This window comes from Mustelus asterias, chromosome 13, assembly GCF_964213995.1.
Source record: "Mustelus asterias chromosome 13, sMusAst1.hap1.1, whole genome shotgun sequence".
Lineage (NCBI taxonomy): Eukaryota > Metazoa > Chordata > Chondrichthyes > Carcharhiniformes > Triakidae > Mustelus > Mustelus asterias.
The window spans coordinates 78,626,399-78,650,971 of NC_135813.1; the positions used below are offsets into that span (position 1 = coordinate 78,626,399).

The following is a 24,573-nucleotide window of genomic DNA, read 5'->3' on the forward strand; positions in this document are numbered from 1 at the left end:
TAAATGACAAGTCACGGGACATTGCAAAGATTAATGAAGTTCAGTGGGAAATACTTCAAGGTCATTCAGTGGGAAGGAAGCAACTGCTCAAGAAGGAGAGTCTTAACTATGGTTTTTCTACTAAATTTCGGATCTGCAAACCACTGCCACACAGCGGAGTACAGATCCATGGACACCACGAACCCTTCAATACCTCCTGTAAAATTCTTCTATGTAATTTGTACCAGTTGTGAATGAAAGAGCAGAAGGCATCTTCATTTAGTTCAATAGTCAATGGATTAAAAAAAGTAAGAGTTTTAACAACACCAGGTTAAAGTCCAACAGGTTTATTTGGTAGCAAATACCATTAGCTTTTGGAGCGCTGCTCCTTCATCAGATGGAGTGGAAATCTGCTCTCAAACAGGGCACAGAGACACAAAATCAAGTTACAGAATACTGATTAGAATGCGAATCCCTACAACCAACCAGGTCTTAAAGATACAGACAATGTGAGTGGAGGGAGCATTAAGCACAGGTTAAAGAGATGTGTATTGTCTCCAGACAGGACAGCCAGTGAGATTCTGCAAGTCCAGGAGGCAAGCTGTGGGGGTTACCGATAGTGTGACATAAATCCAACATCCCGGTTTAGGCCGTCCTCATGTGTGCGGAACTTGGCTATCAGTTTCTGCTCAGCGACTCTACGCTGGCGTGTGTCGTGAAGGCCGCCTTGGAGAACGCTTACCCGAAGATCAGAGGCTGAATGCCCATGACCGCTGAAGTGCTCCCCCACAGGAAGATAACAGTCTTGCCTGGTGATTGTCGAGCGGTGTTCATTCATCCATTGTCGTAGCGTCTGCATGGCTTCCCCAATGTACCATGCCTCAGGACATCCTTTCCTGCAGCGTAACAGGTAGACAACGTTGGCCGAGTTGCAAGAGTAGGTACCGTGTACCTGGTAGATGGTGTTCTCATGCGAGATGATGGCATCCGTGTCGATGATCCGGCACGTCTTGCAGAGGTTGCTGTGGCAGGGTTGTGTGGTGTCGTGGTCACTGTTCTCCTGAAGGCTGGGTAGTTTGCTGCGGACAATGGTCTGTTTGAGGTTGTGCGGTTGTTTGAAGGATCACCAGGCAAGTCTGTTCTCTTCCTGTGGGGGAGCACTTCAGCGGTCACGGGCATTCAGCCTCTGATCTTCGGGTAAGCGTTCTCCAAGGCGGCCTTCACGACACACAACAGCGCAGAGTCGCTGAGCAGAAACTGATAGCCAAGTTCCACACACATGAGGACGGCCTAAACCGGGATGTTGGATTTATGTCACACGATCAGTAACCCCCACAGCTTGCCTCCTGGACTTGCAGAATCGCACTGGCTGTCCTGTCTGGAGACAATACACATCTCTTTAACCTGTGCTTAATGCTCCCTCCACTCACATTGTCTGTATCTTTAAGACTTGGTTGGCTGTAGGGATTCACATTCTAATCAGTATTCTGTAACTTGATTTTGTGTCTCTGTGCCCTGTTTGAGAGCAGATTTCCACTCCATCTGACGAAGGAGCAGCGCTCCGAAAGCTGATGGTATTTGCTACCAAATAAACCTGTTGGACTTTAACCTGTTGTTAAAACTCTTACTGTGTTTACCCCAGTCCAACGCCGGCATCTCCACATCATGACTACCATTAAAAAAAAAGTGCAGGATCTCAGCATTTTTCTCTTCCATTTTCCCCAAATACAAGGCCATTCGTACTGGATTACATGTACTCCGGCAAGGATCAGCTAACTTCGTAGAGACCAGAGACTGACCTGGAATCCTTGTTGGCTCACACAATACCCTCAGTGTTTCCTCAGAGTTCACTCACTTACCTGCTAAAGTGAGCTCATTTCCTAGATATTGCCTCTCTTGTTTAAGACGAATAATTTCTTCTCTTTGTTCATTATTTTCCACCGTCTTCTCATCTAACTCATCTAAATAAAAAGGGGGGAAAATCTCAGGAGATGGACTTTCACTGCTGAGGTAACTTGAAAACATGATTCTACTCAGTGTAAAAAGTTCACACAACTACAAAGTGGTAAAGAATTGTTGGGTGTGAGGTCTGTAACATGATTCAGCTTTTAATATACCGGAATCCTCAAAGCTGCACAGGATCTGAGACAAACATATTTACAACAATATTGTCAACTCTGATCTATGCCCCTCATTATGTTATAGACCGACTTGTAGTTCCCAGGCTTTTCCCTGCAGCCCTTCTTAAACAAAGGCACAACATTTGCCACCCTCCAATCTTCAGGGACCTCACCTGTGGCTGTCGATGATTCAAATATCTCTGCTAGGGGACCCACAATTTCCTCCCAAGCCTCAGATAGCTCAGTTGGCTGAATAGCTGGTCCGTGATGCAGAGCAACGCAAACTGTGAGGGTTCAATTCCCATTCCGGCTGAGGTTATTCATGAAGACGCTGCCTTCTTACAGTCAGAAACAGGGGAATTTACAGTGAGGAACAAAGAAATGACTGACCAACTGAATACATATTTTGGTTCTGTCTTCACAAAGGAGGACACAAATAAGATACCAGAAATGTTGGGGAACTCAGGGTTTAGAGAGAGGCACAGTAGCACAGTGGTTAGCACTGCTGCTTCACAGCTCCAGGGACCTGGGTTCGATTCCTGGCTTGGGTCACTGTCTGTGTGGAGTTTGCACATTCTCCTCGTGTCTGCATGGGTTTCCTCCGGGTGCTCCTGTTTCCTCCCACAGTCCAAAGATGTGCAGGTTAGGTTGATTGGCCAAGCTAAAATTTCCCCTTAGCGTCCTGGGATGCGGGGATTAGCAGGTAAAATATGTAGGGATATGGGGGTAGAGCCTGAGTGGGATTGTGGTCGGTGCAGACTCGATGGGCCGAATGGCCTCTTTCTGTACTGTCGGGTTTCTATGATTTCTAAGAGGGAGGAACTGAAGGAGATCAGTATTAGTAGAGAAATTATGCTGGGGAAACTAATGGGATGAAAGGCTGCTCAATCCTCAGGGCCTGTTAATCTACCTCCTAGATACTTAAGTGGTCCAAGAAATAGTGGATGCATTGGTAGTCATCTTTCAAGGTTCCATAAACTCTGGAACAGTTCCTACAGATTGGAGGGTAGCTAATCTAACGTCACTGTTTTTAAAAAAGGGAGCTGGAGATAAAACAAGACCATGTAAGCCTGACATTGGTAGTGGGACCCATTATCAAAGATTTTATAGCAAAACACGTGGAAAACAGTGGCAGGATTGGACAGAGTCAGCATGGATTTATGAAAGGGAAATTATGCTGAACTAACCTACTGGAATTCTTCAAGGATGTAACTAGTAGAGTTGATGAGGGGGAGCCAGTGGATGTGGTTCATTTGGACTTTCAGAAGGCTTTTGACAAAGTCTCACACCAGAAATGAATGTGTAAAATTAAAGCGCATGGGATTGGAGTAGTGTATTGAAATGGATCGAAAACTAGTTGGCAGGCAGGAGAACAAAGAGTAGGAACGAACGTGTCTTTTTCCAAATGGTAGGCAGTGACTAGTGGGGTACCGCAGGGATCACTGCTGGGACCCCAGCTATTCACTATATAATTAATGATTTAGATGAGGGAACTAAATGTAATATTTCCAAATTTGCAGATGACACAAAGCTGGGTGGGACAATGAGCTGTGAGGAGGATGTAGAGATCCTTCAGTGTGATTTTGACAAGTTGAGTTAGTGGGCAAATTAATTCAGATAAATCTGAGATTATCCACTTGCAACAAAAACAGGAAGGCAGATTACGATTTGAATGGCAATTAGGAGAGGAGAATGTGCAACGAGACCTGGGTATCCTCGTACATCAGTCACACACCAGTTTACTGCATGCAGGTGCAGCAGGCAGTAAAAAAAAAAGCAAACGGTATGTTGGCCTTCATAATGAGAGGATTCGAATAGAGAGCAAGGATGTCTTGCTGCAGTTATACAGGGCCTTGGTGATGCCACACCTGGAATGGTGCACAATTTTGCTCTCCTTATTCGAGGAAGGATGTTCTTGCTCTAGAGGGAGTACAGCGAAGGTTTACCGGACTGATTCCTGGAATGGCGGCGGGACTGATGTATGAGGAGAAATTGAATCGATTAGGACTATATTCGCTGGAGTTCAGAAGAATGAGGAGGGGTGGAATCTCATAGAAACCTCTAAAATTTTAACAGGACTAGACATGGGAGATGCAAGAAGGATGCTCCCAATGGTGGGGGTGCCCAAAACCAGGGATCACAGTCTGAGGGTACAGGGTAGACCATTTATGACAGAGGTAAAGAGAAATTTCTTCACCCAGACTGGTCAGCCTGTGAAATTCTCTGCCACTGAAAGTAGTTGAGGCCAAAAAATTGTATGTTTTCAAGAAGCAGTTAGACATAGCGCTTGGGGCGAAGGGGATCTAAGGATATGGGTGAAAGACAGGATTAGGCTATTGAGTTGGATGATCAAGCCATGATCATAATGAATGGTGGAGCATGGTCGAAGGGCCAAATGGCCTTCTCCTGCTCCTATTTTCTATGTTTCAACCTTACGCCTCGCTTGAAATGTGGTGATCCTCAGGTTAAATCACCACCAGCCTATGGTCATCTGAGATTATGGCAACATTATCTTAGATACACCACAGAAAAACTTGTACAAATCATGCAACTATCTGAGAAGTGACAGAAAGAATGTTTAGAATTGAGAACAAAATAGGACTTAAATTGAATTCTTTAAAACTGCCTTTGCCTGTGCTGCTATAAGACAATCAAGCGCTTATTTTATAATGTAGTGTTGTTTCATGACCACTGGGAGTCGCTGCTAAACCATGTTAGTCAGTAGTTACCATGAAAAATATTTTAATATGCATTTGGTTTAAAAAGTCATTTTTGTAACTTTCATTCTAAGTACTGATTTGCATTGTAGTTTAATTCAGCCTCCTAATTTTATATCACATTAAGCCCAAAGGGTGATGCCTTTTTAAACATTGCATTCCTTTCTCAGAGTTACAAAGCCAATGCAGAGGGGACAGGGCAAGCCACAATCCATCTCCTCGCTTGCTCCAAAAACCAATTCAAATTGAATCCAATTCACGGCCCCGACGAGAGAGGCACACTAGTCCAAGCTGACAAGAAGAGGCATTGCACCTGATCGCATGTTTGATCCCACATTTCACCTTAGCCCCCTCTCCGAACCTCTCACTTCCTTCACTCATTTCCGAAGCAGCTGCCAACACAGCCTCAGTATCTAATGACTCCGAACAGTAAATCTAGCAAGTCCTCACTAAGTTGTCGTTTTGCTAAAACGTTGTTTCCTCTTTAGGACCCCTTTTTATGATTTTATGCCATCTGCATTCTGACCCCACCCTCCCCAAGCTGACCTCTGGGCTAGCAGTCACTATGTTCTGATGCAGGAACTGCTACCACTGTCACCAGAGACTGAGGCTGCAGAGATAGAACGAGGCTCAAACCCCATATGTAGGGTGGGGTGGGGTGGGGCAGGACGGGGACCTAGTGTCTTTTGCGCCGCCCACCCCCCATGGCTCCTTTCATGAAGTTAAACTTAAAAGTTAAAGTTTATTTATTGTCACAAGTAGGCTTACATTAACACTGCAATGAAGTTGCTGTTAAAAATCCTCTAGTCGCCACACTCTGGCGCCTGTTCGGGTACACCGAGGGAGAATTTAGCATGGCCGATGCACCCAACCAGCACATCTTTGGACTGTAGGAGGAAACTGGAGCACCCGGAGGAAATCCACGCAGACACGGGGAGAATGTGCAGACTCCGCACAGGCAGTGACACAAGCCAGGAATCGAACCCGGGTCTCTGGTGCTGTGAGGCAGCAGTGCTAACCACTGTGCCACCGCGCTGCCCATGGTCCGCAACACTTTCCCACCAGCTCCTTTTGCAACTATCCCCACCCCAGGCATGATTCATTTTGCAGCCCCATCCCCATGGCTCCTTCTGTGCCCTCCCCCAAACTCCAGAGATTCTCCCAAAGGCCATTTTCCCTCCAACTCCTCAAGAGCAGGAGGGTAGGGAAGAGGGAGGGAGAGAGAGAGAGAGAGAGGGGGGGGGTGCAGACAGAGTATTGGGGGGGGGGGGCAGGGCGAGTGCAGGGGGTGCCCCTGAGTTCCGGGGGGGGGAGCAAGTGCAGGGGAGGGCCGTGTGCTGGGGGGTGAGTCCAAGTGCAGGGGGTGAGGGGGGGGGTGAGAGCAGAAGGGAGGAGTGGGAGAGGAACGGGGTGAGAGTGGGAGGGGTGGGGAGAGAGTGGGAGTGGATGGGATGAATGGGCATGCCCCTGTCTACATCAATGGGAAGTTTAACAACACCAGGTTAAAGTCCAACAGGTTTATTTGGGGACATCATCAATCGGGACAAAGTAGAAATGGTTGAGAGCTTCAAGTTTTTAGGTGTCCAGGTCATCAACAACCTGTCCTGGTCCCTCCATGCCGCCACTATAGTTAAGAAAGCCAACCAACGCTTCTACTTTCTCAGAAGACTAAGGAAATTTGGCATGTTCGCTACAACCCTCACCAACTTCTAAAGATGCACCATAGAAAGCATTCTTTTTGGTTGTATCACAGCTTGGTATGGCTCCTGCTCTGCACAATGCTGCAATAAACTAAAGTAAAGTTTATTTATTAGTCACAAGTAGGCTTACATTAACACTGCAATGAAATTACTGTGAAAATCCCCCAGTCGCCACACTCCAGTACCTGTTCAGGTACACTTAGGGAGAAATAAGCATGGCCAATTCAGCTAACCTGCACATCACTGGACTGTGGGAGGAAACCGGAGAACACGGGGGAAATCCACACAGACAGTTACCCAAGCCCATGGCGCTGTGAGACAGTGTTAACCACTGTGCCACCATGCCGCACTACAAAGGGTCATGAACGAAGCCCATCATTCAAACCAGCTTCCCTTCCATTGACACTGTCTGCACTTCCTGCTGCCTTGGAAAAGCAATCAGCATAATTAAGGACCCCACGCACCCCGGACATTCTCTCTTCCACCTTCAAAAAGATACACAAGTCTGAGGACGCATACCAACTGACTCAAAAACAGCTTCTTCCCTGCTGCCATCAGATGTTTGAATAGACCTACCTTGCATTAAGTTGATCTTTCTCTACACCCTAGCTATGACTGTAACACTACATTCTACACTCTCCCCTTTCCTTCTCTATGTACGGTATGTTTTGTCCGTATAGCACGCAAGAAACAATACTTTTCACTGTATATTAGTACATGTGACAATAATAAATCAAATCAAAATATGAGAGTGGGAAAGTTAAGCAAGCAAAACATTGAGGTGAGTTTCAGGAATACTGTGGGTGAGACATAGAAACTGAGCATCTTAGGATTTGAGTGATTTAGTGTTATCTAATATCAATGTATATCATCTTTCTGTTATGTTCTGTGATTTATTTTATTTTGCAAATTATTCCAGCTAGGAATGCACAGAGCTGCACATGCATGGTCCAGTATTTTACCCTGATTTTTCCAGAAGAAATGTCGAAGGAATCTAACTCCAGCTTTAACACTGATTCCTATGGGATCTTCTCATTCACAAAGCTTTTTCATTTGATGTTGCAATTTTCAGGAACAGAACCACAACTGACAGTGTGGATTCACTGTATATATGTGTGGATGTGGAACAAGGCTCAGTTGCTAACTAAGATCACACTTGAAGAATGGCCACTTCCCAATGAGCCAGATCTTTCATGGTCCGAGGAGGAGGAGATGGTGCCGGTGTTGAGGGGTTGGAAGTGGGAATGGCACACGAAAATAGAACTTCGAAAAATAATGATTCATCTGATGAGGAACAAAGCAGCAGATATCTGGTCACAATGTAGACAATGATCTTAAGCATAAGAGATTTTCAAGATGATAAAGCATATTTTCTAACAGCCACAATATTTAAAGATTCCCAGAATTTTCAAATAGGAGAATTCCACAAAGCACAGAACCTCCGACACCGAAGAAAGTATCAAATCCTGGTACCTCCTCTTCGGGACAGAAAAACTGGAAAGTAAACTGACTCAGCAAACTCACCAGTGAATAAGAAGAAGCACTGTTACCTGTCCATTTATTCAATCGGCATCAATTTAAATAAGCTTCTGGCACCAAATTGTCACTGCTTTAATTTGGCCGTTAGTGCACCTTAGTGATAATGCTCTCACCTCTTTAGTCAAAGGATTTTATGGTTGTCAGCTGCATTGCAGGATCAAAGTACAATGCCAGCACTGAGGGAGTGTTGCATTGTCAGACGTGCCATACTGTGTTTGAGGCATTAATTAAACCAAGGTTGTATCTGATTTCAAAGTTCAAACTGACTGCCACATTATAACAGTGATTTATTGATTGTAAAATACTTTCAAAGGATTGAGATATTGAAGTTAATAATATAGTGCACCCAAGTTATTTTTCTCTATTAAATTTGCGGTTTTTTAACTCCAAAACATTGAGGGAGCATTTGTCTGCTCTACGAGCTGAATTTTTCTTACCCGTACTGGTAGCAAAGGAGCACAGGCTCCTCATGAACCCCCCCCCCGCCCCAACTTTTCACCCTTTCACTTAAGACGACGGAAAAGTCATTTAGGTTCTTATGAGTGTGCGCTCCTCCCGCCTTGATTTACCAGAATCAGCTGCACCCAACTCATCCAATTTTCCCAGGCACAGAAACATGGACATTTGTGCCAATGTTTTCATGGCAGTACACAGTGTCAGGGTTGAGCAATGATCTACATTACTGCATTGTGACTGGCTTGTGATTAAACACTGCATCTTATAACTATAAGAACCAAATTGTTCTCGTCCACAGCAAATACATTTTTAAAAATATTTCAATGGTAACCCACAGCCTACCTTTAAGCTTGCAGATTTCATGTCTTAGCTTCTTTGAATGTTGTTTGCAGTCATGCACTTCTTTTCTGGTGTTTGTTTCATTTAGCCTGGCTTCTCGCAGTGCACCCTCTAAGGTTTTAAACCTAGCTGTAAGATCCACAATATGATTGGTGGCTTCAACCATATCCTTGTCCTAAACATAAGGTAACGAAACCCACGGTTATTGTGGCGTACAAAGTGATGCTCAGAAACCGAAACCTAACTTTGATACAAGGCATGTCTTCATACAGATGTTTCTCTCCTCTAATACAAGGGGTGCAATTTAGAGTTAACATAAACACACCAGAGCCACAGGCACAGGCCACATCTGGGTGGAGAAGAACAGTATGTACTCATAGATCCTTTAACAGAACAACCGTACCAAGACATCGTTAAATAAGATTAGAAATAAGAACTGGTCAATAATGTATTTGCTCAAGTTATCTAAAATCTAAGGTTAATTAGTGAATATATTGGGGAAAACCTTCCAATCCCGCCTGCCATAGGAATCATCACAAGTGAGACGGAAAATTTGATGGACCATTTAAATGTCCATTGACCTCAGGCGTGAATTTCTGGTCTTGGGATGGACACAACTGGAAAATCCCCACCCATTAGGTCAGACATAGAAAATTTCAGTATTTTTCCTTCAAGAACTACTGGCTTCAATAGTATCTAACCACTGTTTGTAATATTTATTAATGATCTGGATGAGGGTATAGTTGGGTGGATTAGCAAATTTGCTGATGACACCAAAGTCGGTGGTGTGGTAGACAGTGAGGAAGGGTGTCGTAGTTTGCAGGAAGACTTAGACAGGTTGCAAAGTTGGGCCGAGAGGTGGCGGATGGAGTTTAATGCGGAGAAGTGTGAGGTAATTCACTTTGGTAGGAATAACAGATGTGTTGAGTATAGGGCTAACGGGAGGACTTTGAATAGTGTGGAGGAGCAGAGGGATCTAGGTGTATGTGTGCATAGATCCCTGAAAGTTGGGAATCAAGTAGATAAGGTTGTTAAGAAGGCATATGGTGTCTTGGCGTTTATTGGTAGGGGGATTGAATTTAGGAGTCGTAGCGTTATGTTGCAACTGTACACAACTCTGGTGCGGCCGCACTTGGAGTACTGTGTGCAGTTCTGGTCCCCACATTACAGGAAGGATGTGGAGGCTTTGGAGAGGGTGCAGAGGAGGTTTACCAGGATGTTGCCTGGTATGGAGGGGAGATCCTATGAGGAGAGGCTGAGGGATTTGGGATTGTTTTCGCTGGAAAGGCGGCGGCTAAGAGGGGATCTTATTGAAACATATAAGATGATTAGAGGTTTAGATAGGGTGGATAGTGATAGCCTTTTTCCTCTGATGGAGAAATCCAGCACGAGGGGGCATGGCTTTAAATTGAGGGGGGGTAGTTATAGAACCGATGTCAGGGGTAGGTTCTTTACCCAGAGGGTGGTGAGGGATTGGAATGCCCTGCCAGCATCAGTAGTAAATGCGCCTAGTTTGGGGGCGTTTAAGAGATCCGTAGATAGGTTCATGGACGAAAAGAAATTGGTTTAGGTTGGAGGGTCACAGTTTTTTTTTTAACTGGTCGGTGCAACATCGTGGGCCGAAGGGCCTGTTCTGCGCTGTAATGTTCTATGTTCTATGTTCTATGTTAGAGTCAGGACCAAAACCCAAGGTACATCATGAAGCCAGACTCGACGCCAACAATGTTTTCTATTTTGGCATAAATGTGAGGATAGAATGCTTTGTTCCAGAAATAATTCCACTGACAAATTAGGGGCCTTTTATAGTAAGCCAAACTTAATTTAAATACACAGTTTAAATATAACTCAAACAAATGAGGTAGCTTAACCATCAACAGGTGAACAACATTTAAAATTACTTTCTAGCTTATGACGGTTTCAGTCCCACATAAGCCCCATCCATTCATGCATAGGTCCAAACCACTTTCAAATAAATACAGTTAACAAATCCAGGCATACTTGCTCTAAATGGTATTAACGGTCTTGAGGCTTTCAGAGAGAGATTTTGTGGAGCGAGTTCTCAGGAATAGCCTGCACATGACTCTGACTTCAGCAGACCTGCAACTAAAACTCCTTTGTTTTTCCATGCTACAGACCTCGCTCCTCCCATCACCACGCCTGATGGATAACTCATTACCCTTTCAATCAATCTAATCAAAAGCCCCAGGGGAAAATCTCCATCTATAAACAAAAATCTATTAGCTCTATCCGAAGTAAACACTACATGGCTCAAATGAGTAATTATCCTGCTTTCCCAGCACCCCAGTTGCATTCCTGCCAGACATTCTGACTGCCTGTAGAGTAAAGCTGAATTTTTAAACGTTCCCCTTAAACATAAAAAATATACATCAATTGCACTACTATCATCACACTGTTACATACCAACTGTCCCATATACATCTGAACTGTATCATAAATGGAAAGTTAAGATCCACTTACAGCTAGAGTTCAGAGAATATTTGCCGAGTATTCACTAAGCACTTATTCATCTTCTGTAGCATAATTCTAATACCTTTAATTCCAGCATTGTGGTGAGCTCCTGTTCACGTGCCTGTAACTGTCCCACTTGGGCTGAAAGTTCCAGCATGGAGGAATTCAGGCTTTTGTTCCTGTCCTGGTCGAGACAAACAGAATCCAAACATATAATGAATAAGGTAATTGACGAGGCAGAAATATTAATACGAACTACAGTTTTGTTATTGGCACTCCTACCTCTAACTCTTCACAGTTACTAGCTGCGTCTGCTGCTTTTTCAGACATTTCCTTCAGCCGTTGCTGGGTACTGGTGAGTGTTTTCAGACAATCAGATTGCTGAGATTCCAAAATCTTTTGTTGCGCACCTAATGATCTAATGATCTCATTCCTGTTGCGCAGTTCATCTAGTAAAACACAACGTTGCCAACTGATTATATAGCAACTATTTAAAAACTAGATCATTCATCCAAAATCCCTTTGCACATTTCCCATCAGTAGATAACGGTTTGCATTAATCCAGCAAAAAGTGGTTTTATTCAACTGTGTTTTAGAACAAATAATGAACACATTATTCTTCTTCACCCTCTTTTTCCTCTGAAAAGCAGCAGCTTATGCTGGGTTGGTGATAAATATCACTGCACCTCACATGAGAAGTGGCCAAGCAATCCACGATTAGCTCATTAGAATAAATTATACACAAGGTCTTTTTTCAGACAAAAATCTCAGGCCCCTGCAAGGCCTAATTACAGAAAGTTATTTTCTTCCCACTCTTCACTCATGAAAGTACAAATTAATGCTTGACTTTAACTCATGATGTGGAGATGCCGGCGTTGGACTGGGGTAAACACAGTAAGAAGTTTAACAACACCAGGTTAAAGTCCAACAGGTTTATTTGGTAGCAAAAGCCACACAAGCTTTCGAGGCTCTAAGCCCCTTCTTCAGGTGAAGAAGGGGCTTAGAGCCTCGAAAGCTTGTGTGGCTTTTGCTACCAAATAAACCTGTTGGACTTTAACCTGGTGTTGTTAAACTTCTTACTGACTTTAACTCCACAGGTGTCATCGACATATATTCCCTTGTACATGTATGTATTCAAGAGGCGGCTAGATATAGCACTTGGGGCAAATGGGATCAAAGGTTATGGGAAAAAAGCAGGATTAGGCTATTGAGTTGGACAATCAGCCATGATAACAGCCTGCTCCTATCTTCTACGTTTCTGTGTTACATCAGTGACTCTTGATTAGTCACACTGCTCATTCAACGTATAGTTTCGGATGAGGAGAAATTTCCTCCAATTAAATATTGGGAGTACCAAAGCCATTGACTTCAGTGCTCACCACAAACTCTATTCCCCAAGCACTGGCTCCATCCCTCTTCCCTGACTGTGTGAGGCAGACGCAGACCATTCACAAGCATGATGTTGTGACTGACCGTGAGCTGAGCTTCTAACAATACAGCCACACCATCGTCAAGACAGGTAACACTGCCTGACTCCACTCTTCCCAGAGTGTATTTGCTGCTGAAACCCTTAACCATACATTTGTTCTCGCTGGACTCGATTACCTCAATGCTCTCCTGGCTAGCCTTCCATAAACCTAAATTTAAGCTCATCCAAAACTATGGTGCCTGTATCCTATCTTGCACCAACTACCGTTCACCCATCACTCATATCTGCTGGCTTACACGGCTCCAGGTCCAATATGCCCTGATCTTAACATTCTCACCTTATTTTCAAATCCTGCCAGGGTTTAAGCCCCAGCTCTGTAACTTTGCCAGTCCTACAACTCTCGAAATCTTTGCATTCCTTCAATTCTGGTTTCTTGCACATTCTCGATTTTAATTGCTCCAATGCTGGCAGATCTGCCTTTGGCTGCCTAAGCACTAAACTCTGGAATCATCTTCCTGCATTTCTTGGTCCTCCCATTTCCCTTTCCTCCTTTAAGACACTCTTGATAACCTATCTCGCTGAACACATTGTCCTGATATCTCCTTACGGGGATCAGTGTTAAATTCTGCTCTCGCGAAGTGCCTTGGGATGGTTTACTAAACCAAACGCGCTATACAAGTACAGCTTGCTGTTGAATAAATCCTGCTATTGTTTATGAAATAGAAGTGCGACTTACAACATTCCCATTGACAAAAAAAAAGTGATTCCGAGAAAAGAATTCTGCTAATTCATTCAGAAGAGCACACTTGTCACATAGAATGCTCCAAGGCCTTATTATAATCTTAGGACTGAGAGAATAAACTGTTGGCACTTTGTTTTTGTGGTTAAGCCACCTAGATCTGTTGTAATGTTTTTTTTTTCCAAACAATACTAACGTTCCAGTTTAGCACATCTCTCTTCCAGGCTGAGTATGCGCAGGCGATCCTCCTCCCATGCCAGGAGCTGTTTTTGGTGCGCAGCTACCATTTCATTCAACTCTTTGTCCCGATCTTTCAGTTCTGCAACAAGCAGCTGTAATTCATTGCGTTGTTTCTGAATAGTGCCGTTTTCCAGATCTACATTTGCGTTCTGGGATTTAAAAAAGGTCATCAGAAATTTGAAATAGTATTTGGTGGATATCACCAACTGTAACCTGGTAATTTGATAAAAAGTCAAGATATAATAGCAGCAGAATATGTAATTTCTACCACTTATCAGGGCTCTAGTCACCAATCTGTACAAAATGTGAATCACTTACTTTATCAATCATGGTTCAAAAATGATTCTGATAAAATATTGTATATGGTACATGGCTCTAAAGACAAAACTGTTGATGATTTCCATCCACAAGGTCAAGATTTTATTTATTCCTAAAACTCATTTCACTTTTTCTCCCTATTATTTCCCAAACCAGTCTTCATTCCAAATTAATCCATTATTAAACTAGCAGCAAAAATTGGAAAGGAGACAGATTCTGATGTCACAGGATACGGTGTGTATTTACATAGGTCTTCATTCTAACCGGGCAAGATGAAGGAGTAGGCTATTCAGACCCTTGGGCCAATTTTGTCATTTGTTTACATCATGGCTAATCTGCAACTCAACTCCATTTATGTCTTTGATTCTTATCATAGAATCCCTACAGTGCAGAAGGAGGCCATTCGGCCCATCGAGTCTGCACCGACCACAATCCCACCCAGGCCCTATTCCCGTAACCCCACGTATTTATCCCACTAATCCCCCTGACACTAAGGAGCAATTTAACATGGCCAATCAACCTAACTCGCACATCTTTGGACTGTGGGAGGAAACGGGAGCACCCGGAGGAAACCCATGCAGACACGGGAGAAAGTGCAAACTCCACACAGACAGTGACCCGAGGCCGGAATTGAACCTTGGACCCTGGTGCTGACCACTTTGCCACCCTTATCCCTTCATATACTTACCTAATAAAGAACTGTCGATCTCAAGTCTAGAAAATTTCAAGTTTCAGGTTTCCGCTACACTTTATGAAAAATTGCTTCCCAATTTCACTCTTTTAAATTGCTTTCTTTTAATTTTAAGATAATGTCCTCTTATTCTGGATTCGCTACCAGAGGAAATTGTTCTGTATATACCCTGTCCCTGTACCACTTTAGCTTCATGACAACTCTGATCTCTCAATATCACAATCAGGAGATCTGTGGACAATAATCATCAGATTATTGCATGCTTTGCTAATTCTTAAATCTACCCATTGTATGTCCAATGTCTAATCACCCTTTCTAATATCTTTTCATTCCATTGCAGTACTGCATATTTTTAATCAATATTGTTGCTCAACTTTCTTTCTTACTTTTCTTGTCCTTTCTAATGATCCAATGGTCTGGAATGTTTAGTTCCCAGTTATGCTCAGGTTATAGCCAGCTGTCTGTGATGGGTACTATGTCGTATCCCTCAAGCTGAATTTGCACATCTAACTCTTCATGTGGTTCAGTGCTGAATTTTGTTTGATAACTGCTCCGGTGAAGCACCCTAGGGTGTTTTATTACGTTAAAGCCATTAAATAAATGCAAATAGTTGTTGAAATATGGATTTCCCCTCTAATCAATTTAAATCTTTTCTTACTGGCCTATTTATGTTTTGCACAAGGACATGGGTGCCTCTCCAGGTTAGGTGAAGGTTATTCCATTGCATTGCTGCCTTCAGTCCAAAAGGTGGCTCCAGTATTCAGTGTTTCAATAAGAGCTTAAAACCCTCTCTCTTTTCTTAAACCATCTTCTCAGCCACACTTTGACAATGGATATTTGTTCTATCGCTGTCTGGTCCAGCAAGTGGGCGCTGGGAATAATCTAGAGATTACTACCCTAGAGGTTCATCTTCTTCATCTAAAATTTAGTTTCTTAAATGAAATCCCTCTGTACGATCTCAAACTGACTCCAATTCAGGTCAATGGTTTCCACAAGAACCATGGCTTCAGGCTGCACATCCATTTCCTTCACCATGTCCAACTCCTGGCACATTGGAAGTAACATATGCAGCAGCAATCTGCAACAAGTCTACCCATGACTACAGAATCATCCACAATCAACATTCACCTATTTATACCACCTGTACTATTCCCGCCAGGGTAACAATTATCTATTTAGTGCCTTGTAGTCTGTCATTCATGATTATCCTCCTCTACGTCTCAGTTCTGGCCACATCCCTGGTGTCTAAATAGCCAGTAGACAAATCAAGTCCTACCAATGACCTGCTCTCCACATTTACCAGTCACCTCCTGCCCCAAGTGCTGATAGTCAGCCAGCCTCCTCTGCCTGCTTCTCTACTCCTGAGGAGTGATCAATGTCTCCTCCAGAAAACTCTCTCTCCTCCCAAAGATTAGCATCTTTTTTCTGTCATTTAATTATTCCTGCCTTCCACCCTATCACAGATCTTCTCTTTTGTTCTTTCCACCACCTATTCTCCTGACTCTTTCCACACTTATAACTTGGTATGTCTTTAACATCATAGAATCACTACAGTATAGAAGACGCCATTTGGTCCATTGAGTCTGCACCGACAACAATCCCACCCAGGCCCTATCCCTGTAACCTCATGTATTTATCCTGCTGATCCCCCTGACACTAAGGGTCAATTTTAGTACGGCCAATCCACCTAACCAGCATGTCTTTCGGACTGTGGGAGGAAACCGAACCACCCGGAGGAAACCCACACAGAAACAGGGAGAACGTGCAAACTCCGCACAGTCACCCAAGCCAGGAATCGAACCCGGGTCCTTGGCGCTGTGAGGCAGCAGAGCTAACCACTGTGCCACTTGAGCTTTTGAGTTTTGACAAAAGGTCATCCACCTCTTGCCACAAATGCTGCCTGACCCGATTGAAATAAACAGAAAATGCTGGAAACAACTTCCAATGCTTTGCTTTTATTTTAATAAATATTCATCTGTTTAAAAATAGGGCTCAAGCATGTTTTGTTTATTGAATTATTTCCATCCCTCAATGAATGAATAAATTCACTTATCATTCTTACTTAACATGCCAAACTTTGCAGGTGTGTTGCCAATGTGACTTATTTGTGCATGTTTACGGTTTAAAATGGTTTCCTCACAAAGCTGGTGGACACTAACACTTTATGCTGCCTTACAAACAGTCTGCGCAACAAGAAATGGAGCGAACATTTCTCTCAGAACAAGATCCCAATTGAGCACAGCTGCATAGAGAAACATCAAATCTCATGCTAGAAACCTTCTATAAAAAGAGGAAAGGAGAAAAGATCAGCTAACAGAAAATGATCACTGAGGAATCCTGTGGTGTGCGAGCTAACAATCTGTACAACCTGTAGGTTAAGGCAAGTCATCTGACTCCCACCTGGTTAAGGACCTTTGACAACATGAAGAGGACAAAGTATTCAAACACCTTTACTGTCTATTCAGATTTCTAGAATTAAACTATTACTTTACATTAAACTATTACATCCAAAAATATTACGGACAAGTCCTAGAAGTGGATAATGGTGTTTTTTTTAGTATTTACCACTTCAGTATTTGGGTCCATTCACTGAAATTATTTGTGTCCAGGGAAGCAGAGGTCTTGGGGACAGGGGCGGAAAGAGCTGTGCAAGCCAGGAGTGGGGGCGGGGAAGGTGTAGAGTTGTGAGTGTAGGAGGCTGTTTAAATTGCAGGGTTTTAAAAACAAAAAGCACCTAGGTTTCCAGTGGCTTTTTTGGAAACAAGAATCAGACCTCAGAAAATCAGTCTGCTTGGCTACGCCCAAGCAAAATGGGAAGATTTAAAGGGGCCTCTGGCAGCTGTTAACCCTCGGTCGAAGCTCCATGACGGACATTACAGCATCAGAGTTCAAACTCCAAAATTCAGTTTGGGAAGCCCTGCTCTAAGAATTGGGTCGACATCTAGCAAGGCACTCGCATCTGATGGGAAGACAGTGGCAACTCTCAGATTTCACCGAGCCTGTTCTCCTGGTCAGGAGTTGCAAGCCAGGCTTACGGCCTTGCTCACACAAAAGCATGTGCTCGGTTGGACAAAAAGCAGTGGGAGAAATTTGGGTTTCCTCATGTACCTGCCTGCAACAGAAGAGAGAGAGAAAAATATATGCCAGCTTAGGGTTGGCTCAGCTCAAATCCCACAGATAGTTACTCACATTTTTTGTGGAGCCATTCAATATGGGAACCGGCTGACTAGCTTTTGTGGGACAGCTTTTAAATCTTCCTGCGTTTGTCATGGCAAAATCTTGCATTTTCCCAAAGTTCAGCTTTGAATCCCCTATAGATTTTGAACAGCTATCATTCTCTAGGGAAGGCTGAGAAGATAATTAAAAAATCAAATGTTACTCTTACAAAAGTTGCAATTAGCACCATACATGTCATTTTTCTATACACACCTTGGCCTTTTTTTAAGCCATTCAGCCAGGCTCTAGCTCTGAGGTTTCACACAGTGCATTTCTCCCCCAAGTGTGTCAGGACATGGATAACATCAGCGGGCCACTGCTTTTGCATGTGAAGTAGGCCCATGCCTGCCTATAGAGGGAACCTTGGGCTGCCCAGAAAGTTGGCGATGACTAAATGGTATTGGGAAGGCTGCGTGTCAATAAGTCAACTTGGCCTCATTTTAACCCCTCCCACTCACCGCTGGGAAATGGGGTTTAAAGCAAGGCCACTGAGGGAGGTAGGGAAAGTACAGGTAATGTCACCTTGGACCGCCAACTGTTTCAGAGAACCCTTGTGTAGGTGGCCAGTTGGCTTTTCAACCTTATCCGCAGGCGAATCCTTAAAAAGGAAAGGCCTGGCACAAAAGGTATAAACAAGCCGAATGGTTAAGTGGTTGTTAATTTTCTTCCTTACCTTAGATTTTGGAGTGCTGTGCCACTGTTCAAGGTGATTTTCTGAAAGAGAGTTTAAACACAATCAATTAATACCTGCAGGAATCAAAGCCCAGTAAAGTCCACTCAATGCTGTGGAAACAATCACCCATGACTTTGCAGGTTAAGGAGCCATCATTAAAAAGCACGCACAATACCTGAAGCGGAACTTGATGCATTTACTGGATTCTTAGGATTAATAAGAGATGTGTCTCCCGAAGATTGGCTCGCTTCCATTTCAACTCCTGGTACCTACATTTCAGTGAAACAAAAGATATGTAAATCACATGCATTTTTCTTTAAATGCAGCAGCAATATTATGCTGATTGACAACAAAGACCAGTAAACAATTAACTAGAGGCAGCGGCGCCTTCACAAATATCCCCATCTTCAATGATGGAGCAGCCCAGCCCAGCACATCAGATAAGGCTGAAGCACTTGCTACAATCTTTAGCCAGAGATGTCAAGTGGATGATCCATCTTCTTCCTCAGGTCCCCAGCATCATGGATGTCAGTCTTCAGTGAATTCGATCCACTCCATGTGATAGGCAGCAACGGCAGAAAACTGTAAAGTCTATGGATCCTGACAACATTCCAACAATTGCACTGAAGACTTGTGTTCCAGCACTTGCTGCACTCCAGTGAAGCTGTTCCAGGACAGCTACAACACTGGCACCTACCCAGCAATGTGAAAAATTGCTCAATGCCTTGACCACAAAAAGCAGGACACATCCAACCAGGTCAATTACTACCCCATCAGCCTACTCTTATCATCAGCAAAGTCATGGAAGGTGTCATCAACAGTGCTATCAAGTGGCACTTACACAGGAATAACCTGCTCACTGACACTCAGTTTGGGTTCCACCAGGGTCACTCAGGTCCTGACCTTATTACAGCCTTGGTTCAAACAGGGACAAAAGAACTGAACTCGAGGTGAGGTGGGAGTGACTGCCTTTGACATCAAGGCAGCATTTGACCGAGTGTGGCATCAAGGAGCCCTAGCAAAACTGAGTCAGAGGGAAAATTCTCTACTGGTTGGAGTCATGTCTAGCACAAAGGAATGAAAATGGTTGTGGCCCTGAGGCATCATTACAGGAGTTGTCTGGGGAGTGCCCTTGGCCCAACCATCTTCACCTACTTTATCAGTGACCTCCTTTCCATCAGAAATGGGGATGTTGTTCAGCGCCAATCACGACTTATCAGATTTGGAAGCAATCCATGTCCAAATGCAGCAAGACCTGGACAATATTCTGACTTGGGCTCAAAGGTGAAAAGTAATCACACAAGTGCTAGACAATGACCAAATCCAATGAGAGAATCTAACCATCGCCCCTTGACATTCAATCCCATCACTGAATCCTCCACTATCAACATCCTGGCAGTTCCCTATGCACAGAAACAGAACTGGACTAGTCATGTAAATAGTGTGGCTCCATGAGCAGGTCAAAGGCAGGGAATTCTGGGGCAAGTCCTGACTCCCCCAAGCCTGTCCACCATCCACAAGGCACAAGTTAGGAGTGTGATGGAATATTCTCCATTTGCCTGGATGAGTGTAGTTCCAAAAACACTCAAGAAGCTGGACATAATCCAGGACAAAGCATTCCACTTGATTAGCACCCCACCCACTACCTTCAACATTCACTCAGTCCACCATCGACGAGTAGGAATATAGGAAGAGAAGTAGGCCATTCAGCCCATCGAGCCTGCTGCACAATTCAATTAAATCATGGCTGATCATCTACTTCAATGCCATTTCTCATGCCATCTCCAGGCGTCATTAGTTTCCAGAAATCTATCGATTTCTGTCTTGAATATGCACATTGGTTGAGCTTCCACAGCCCTCTGGAGCAAAGAATTTCAAAGATTCACCACACTGAATGAAGAAATTCCTTCTCATCCCAATCTCGGAATGGCCTCCCGCTTAGCCTGTGATTACGTCCAATGATTTTAGATTCTCCATCCAGAGGAAACAAACATCTTACCTACATCTATCTTGTCACACAAACAAAGAACAAAGAGAATTACAGGCCCTTTGGCCTTCCAAGCCTGCGCTGACCATGCTGCCTGTGTGAACTAAAATCCCCTACCTTTCCGGGGACCATATCACTCTATTCACTTTCTAGTCATGTATTTATCAAGACGCCCCTTAAAAATCACTATCGCATCTGCTTCCACTACCTCCTCCAGCAGCGAGTTCCAAGCACCCACCACCCTCTGTGTAAAAACCTTGTCTCGTACATCTCCTTTAAACCTTTCCCCTCGCAGGTTACTAGGGACATTACTATGCCCCCCTAGTAATTGACTCTTCCACCCTGGGAAAAAGCTTCTGGCTATCCACGCCCCTCATAATCTTGTAGACTTCTATCAGGTCGCCCCTAAACGTCTGTCGTTCCAGTAAGAACAAACCAAGTTTCTCCAGCCTCTCCTCATAGCTAATGCCCTCCATACCAGGCAACATTCTGGTAAATCTTTTCTGTACCCTCTCCAAAGCCTCCACGTCCTTCTGGTGAGTGTGGCAACCGGAATTGAACACTATATTCCAAGTGCGGCCTAACTAAGGTTCTATAAAGCTATAACATGACTTGCCAATTTTTAAACCCAATGCCCCAGCTGATGAAGGATGAAGGCAAGTATATCGTATGCCTTCTGGACTCCTTCTCCACCTGCGTTGCCACTTTCAGCGACCTATGTACCTGTACACCCAGATCCCTTTGCCTATCAATGCTCTTAAAGGTTCTGCCATTTACTGTATTTTTCCCATCTGTATTAGACCTTCCAAAATGCATTACCTCACATTTGTTCGAATTAAATGTCATCTGCCATCTCTCTGCCCGAGTCTCTAACCGATCTATATCCTGCTGTATCCTCTGACAGTCCTCATCGCTATCCTTAATTCCACCAACCTTTGTACCTTGTGTCGTCGGCAAACTTACTAATCAAACCAGTTACATTTTCCTCCAAATCATTTATATATATTACAAACAGCAAAGGTCCCAGCACTGATCCCTAAGGAACACTACTTGCCAAAGCCCTCCATACAGAAATGCACCTTTCCACTGCTACCCTTTGTCTTCTGTGACCGAGCCAGTTTTGTATCCACCTTGCCAGCTCACCTCTGATCCCATGCGACTTCACCTTCTGTATCAGTCTGCCATGAGGGACCTTGTCAAAGGCCTTACTGAAGTCCATGTAGACAACATCCACTGCCCTACCCTCATCAATCATCTTTGTCACTTCTTCGTAAAACTCGATTAAGTTAGTGAGACCTCCCCTTCACACCTTGTAAGAATGAGGTCAACCTGCATTCTTCGAAACTCAGGGAACATCAACCCAGTCCTCTCACTCTCACCGGTGAGATAATCTCACCATCCCAAGGGATTAATCTGGTGAAGCTCTGTTGTACGACCTCTATGGCATGTGTATCCCTCGTTCAATAAAGGGGCCAAAACTGTACACAATAATCCAGGTGCGGTCCCAAGATTCTATACAACTGCAGCAAGACATCTTTAGTCCTGTACTCAAATCCTCTTGCAATGAAATGTAATTGCTTGCTACACCTACTTGCTAACTTTCAGCGACTCACACAGGTCTCTTTGGACACCCACACCTCCCAACGTCTCACCATTTAAGGAATATTCTGCCTGTTTTTTTTTTAAACAACTGCACATTTATTCACATTATATTCTAATTGCCATGTTCTCACACATTCACTTAGCCTGTGCAAGTCCTCTTGAAGCCCCTCGTATCCTCACAACATACATTCTGATCCAGTTTGGTGTTATCAGCAAATCTGGAAATATTACAATTGGTCCACATACCCAAGTCATTTATTTTGATTATGAACAGCAGTGGACCGAGCACTGATCCTAGCAGTAACCTACTAGAAACAGTCTGCCAGCCTGAGATTGATCGATTTATTCCTACTCTTACTGCACACAGTAGCAAAAGTATGTACCATCTACAATGTACAAGGCAGGAATTCACCAAAGCTCCTTCAACAGCACCCTCCAAACCCACAAACTTAACCACCTACAAGGGCAACAGAGCCTTCAAGTTTCTGTCCTAGTCATACACCATCCTGACTTGGAAATATGTTGCTGTTTTTTCACATTCGCTGGGTCAAAATCCTGGAAAGCCCTTCCTAACAGCACTGCAGGTGTTCCTACAACACATGGACCTCAGTGGTTCAAGGTGGGGACTCATCACCACCTTCTTAAGGGCAATTGGGTGTTCAGATCACAAACAATCTGTCCTGGTCCTTCCACGCTGATGCTATAGTTAAGAAAATCCACCCAACACCTCTACTTTCTCAGAAGGCTAAGGAAATTCGGCATATCCACTGTGACTCTCACCAATTTTTACAGATGCACCATAGAAAGCATCCTTTCTGGCTGTAACACAGCTTGGTATGGCTCCTGCTCTGACCAAGACTACAAAAAACTGCAAAGGGTTGTGAACATAAATAGCCCAATCCATCACGCAAACCATCCATCGACTGTCTGCACTCCCTGCTGCCTCGAGGAAGCAGCCAGCATAATCAAGGACCCCAAACACCCCAGACATACTCTCTTCCACCTTCTTCCATCAGGAAAAAGATACAAAAGTCTGAAAACACGTACCAACCAACTCAAGAGCAGCTTCTTCCTTGCTGCCATCAGACTTTTCAATGGTCCTATCATATATGGAGCTGCTCTTTCTCTTCACTCTATTTGTAATTAGAGCACTATATTTTCTGCATCCTATCCTATCCTTCTCCTCTTTGTACTCTATAAATGGTATGTTTTGTCTGTATAGTGCGCAGGAAACAATACTTTTCACTGTACCCGATGCATGTGACAACAATAAATCAAATCGAATCAAATCAGGGATCAGCAATAAATGATGGTCTAGCCAGCAACATCCACATCCCATTAAAAAAAACATAAACATTGCTCTGCAGCTTTATGCAATGAGGAGGTCTTTCTCATCCACTTCTTCTTACTCAACTACGTGGTGCAACCTCTGTGGTTTCAGCAGAGCACAAGGCAGTGCTCGTTCCCCTGTTCTGTTAGGGATTACCCACAGCAGACATCCTCTGGGTTTAGCACCCCATGAGGGTCCCACCAAAGACTGCCTCAGCTGCACATGGCCAAATACTATCTAAAAATTAGATCAGGCAACGTGGTTAATTATAATCCCTTCCTTGCTGGTTAAATATTTAATTGTTTACAAATACATGTATCCTTATAGAGAGGTAATCTGCAGCTGATTATTTGAAAATTATATAACTGGCCCATGTCAGATGACAGATAAAGGACCATAACTTCCTCAGTGGCATTCACCATCAGATTATCACACCATACCCACTTGCCTGCATTAAATTTCTTCAATGCCTCTTGCCCGACCCTCCTGACTCAGGCCGAGCGAGATTCAGGCAGCACAGTGCTTGGCTCCAGCGTCGCAGTCTAAAAGAAGTGGAGCAAAGGAGGACACGTTCCCTTTTTTTTTTTAAACAGCACTAGCTGCCACAAAGCAGGTTAGTTTAAAAGTCCCATTGAAAATAACAGGCCAGAGAGGTGATATTTGTCTAAGATATGTGGATGGGATATTTGGGCAGATGAGCAAGCGGCAAAATTGTTCAGGGGAACTTAACACTTATTGCTGACCTGGGAATTTTCGAGAGGGAAACCCTAGCGCAGGTGGGATGGTTCCAAATCCGACACCGGGGTGCCTGGAGGTTACAGGCCAACATTTGACAAAACAGTTACAGATCAAACTGAAACACCAGTTTCCGTGTGCAAAAATATAGGCCGGAATTTTACCGTCTCGCCCACCACGGGAATTGGAGCGGGAGAGGGGTGGACCATGGACAGGTCCATTGATCTCGGGCGAGATTTTACGGTTTCAGGACAAGCAAGGCTATAAAGTCCCACCCATATTGTCCATAAACAA

The 24,573-nt window shown here is 43.9% G+C and overlaps 1 protein-coding gene across 4 annotated transcripts in view; it reads right to left on the reverse strand.

The window, feature by feature from the left end:
• The window catches only part of ccdc62 (coiled-coil domain containing 62), a 51,680-nt gene that overhangs the window by 24,004 nt on the left and 3,103 nt on the right, over positions 1-24,573 (reverse strand). For 2 of the 4 annotated variants that reach the window (XM_078227049.1, XM_078227048.1), the window contains exons 2-9: positions 18,801-18,894; positions 18,626-18,666; positions 17,926-18,084; positions 13,684-13,876; positions 11,602-11,768; positions 11,402-11,503; positions 8,854-9,025; positions 1,839-1,940 (exon numbers count right to left, since the gene is read on the reverse strand). In XM_078227049.1, the coding sequence (XP_078083175.1) occupies positions 1,839-1,940; positions 8,854-9,025; positions 11,402-11,503; positions 11,602-11,768; positions 13,684-13,876; positions 17,926-18,084; positions 18,626-18,666; positions 18,801-18,879 (1,015 nt within the window). In that variant the 5' untranslated portion in view covers positions 18,880-18,894. The remainder of the gene's footprint in view (positions 1-1,838; positions 1,941-8,853; positions 9,026-11,401; positions 11,504-11,601; positions 11,769-13,683; positions 13,877-17,925; positions 18,085-18,625; positions 18,667-18,800; positions 18,895-24,573) is intronic. The other 2 variants (XM_078227050.1, XM_078227051.1) reach the window with 2 other exon arrangements.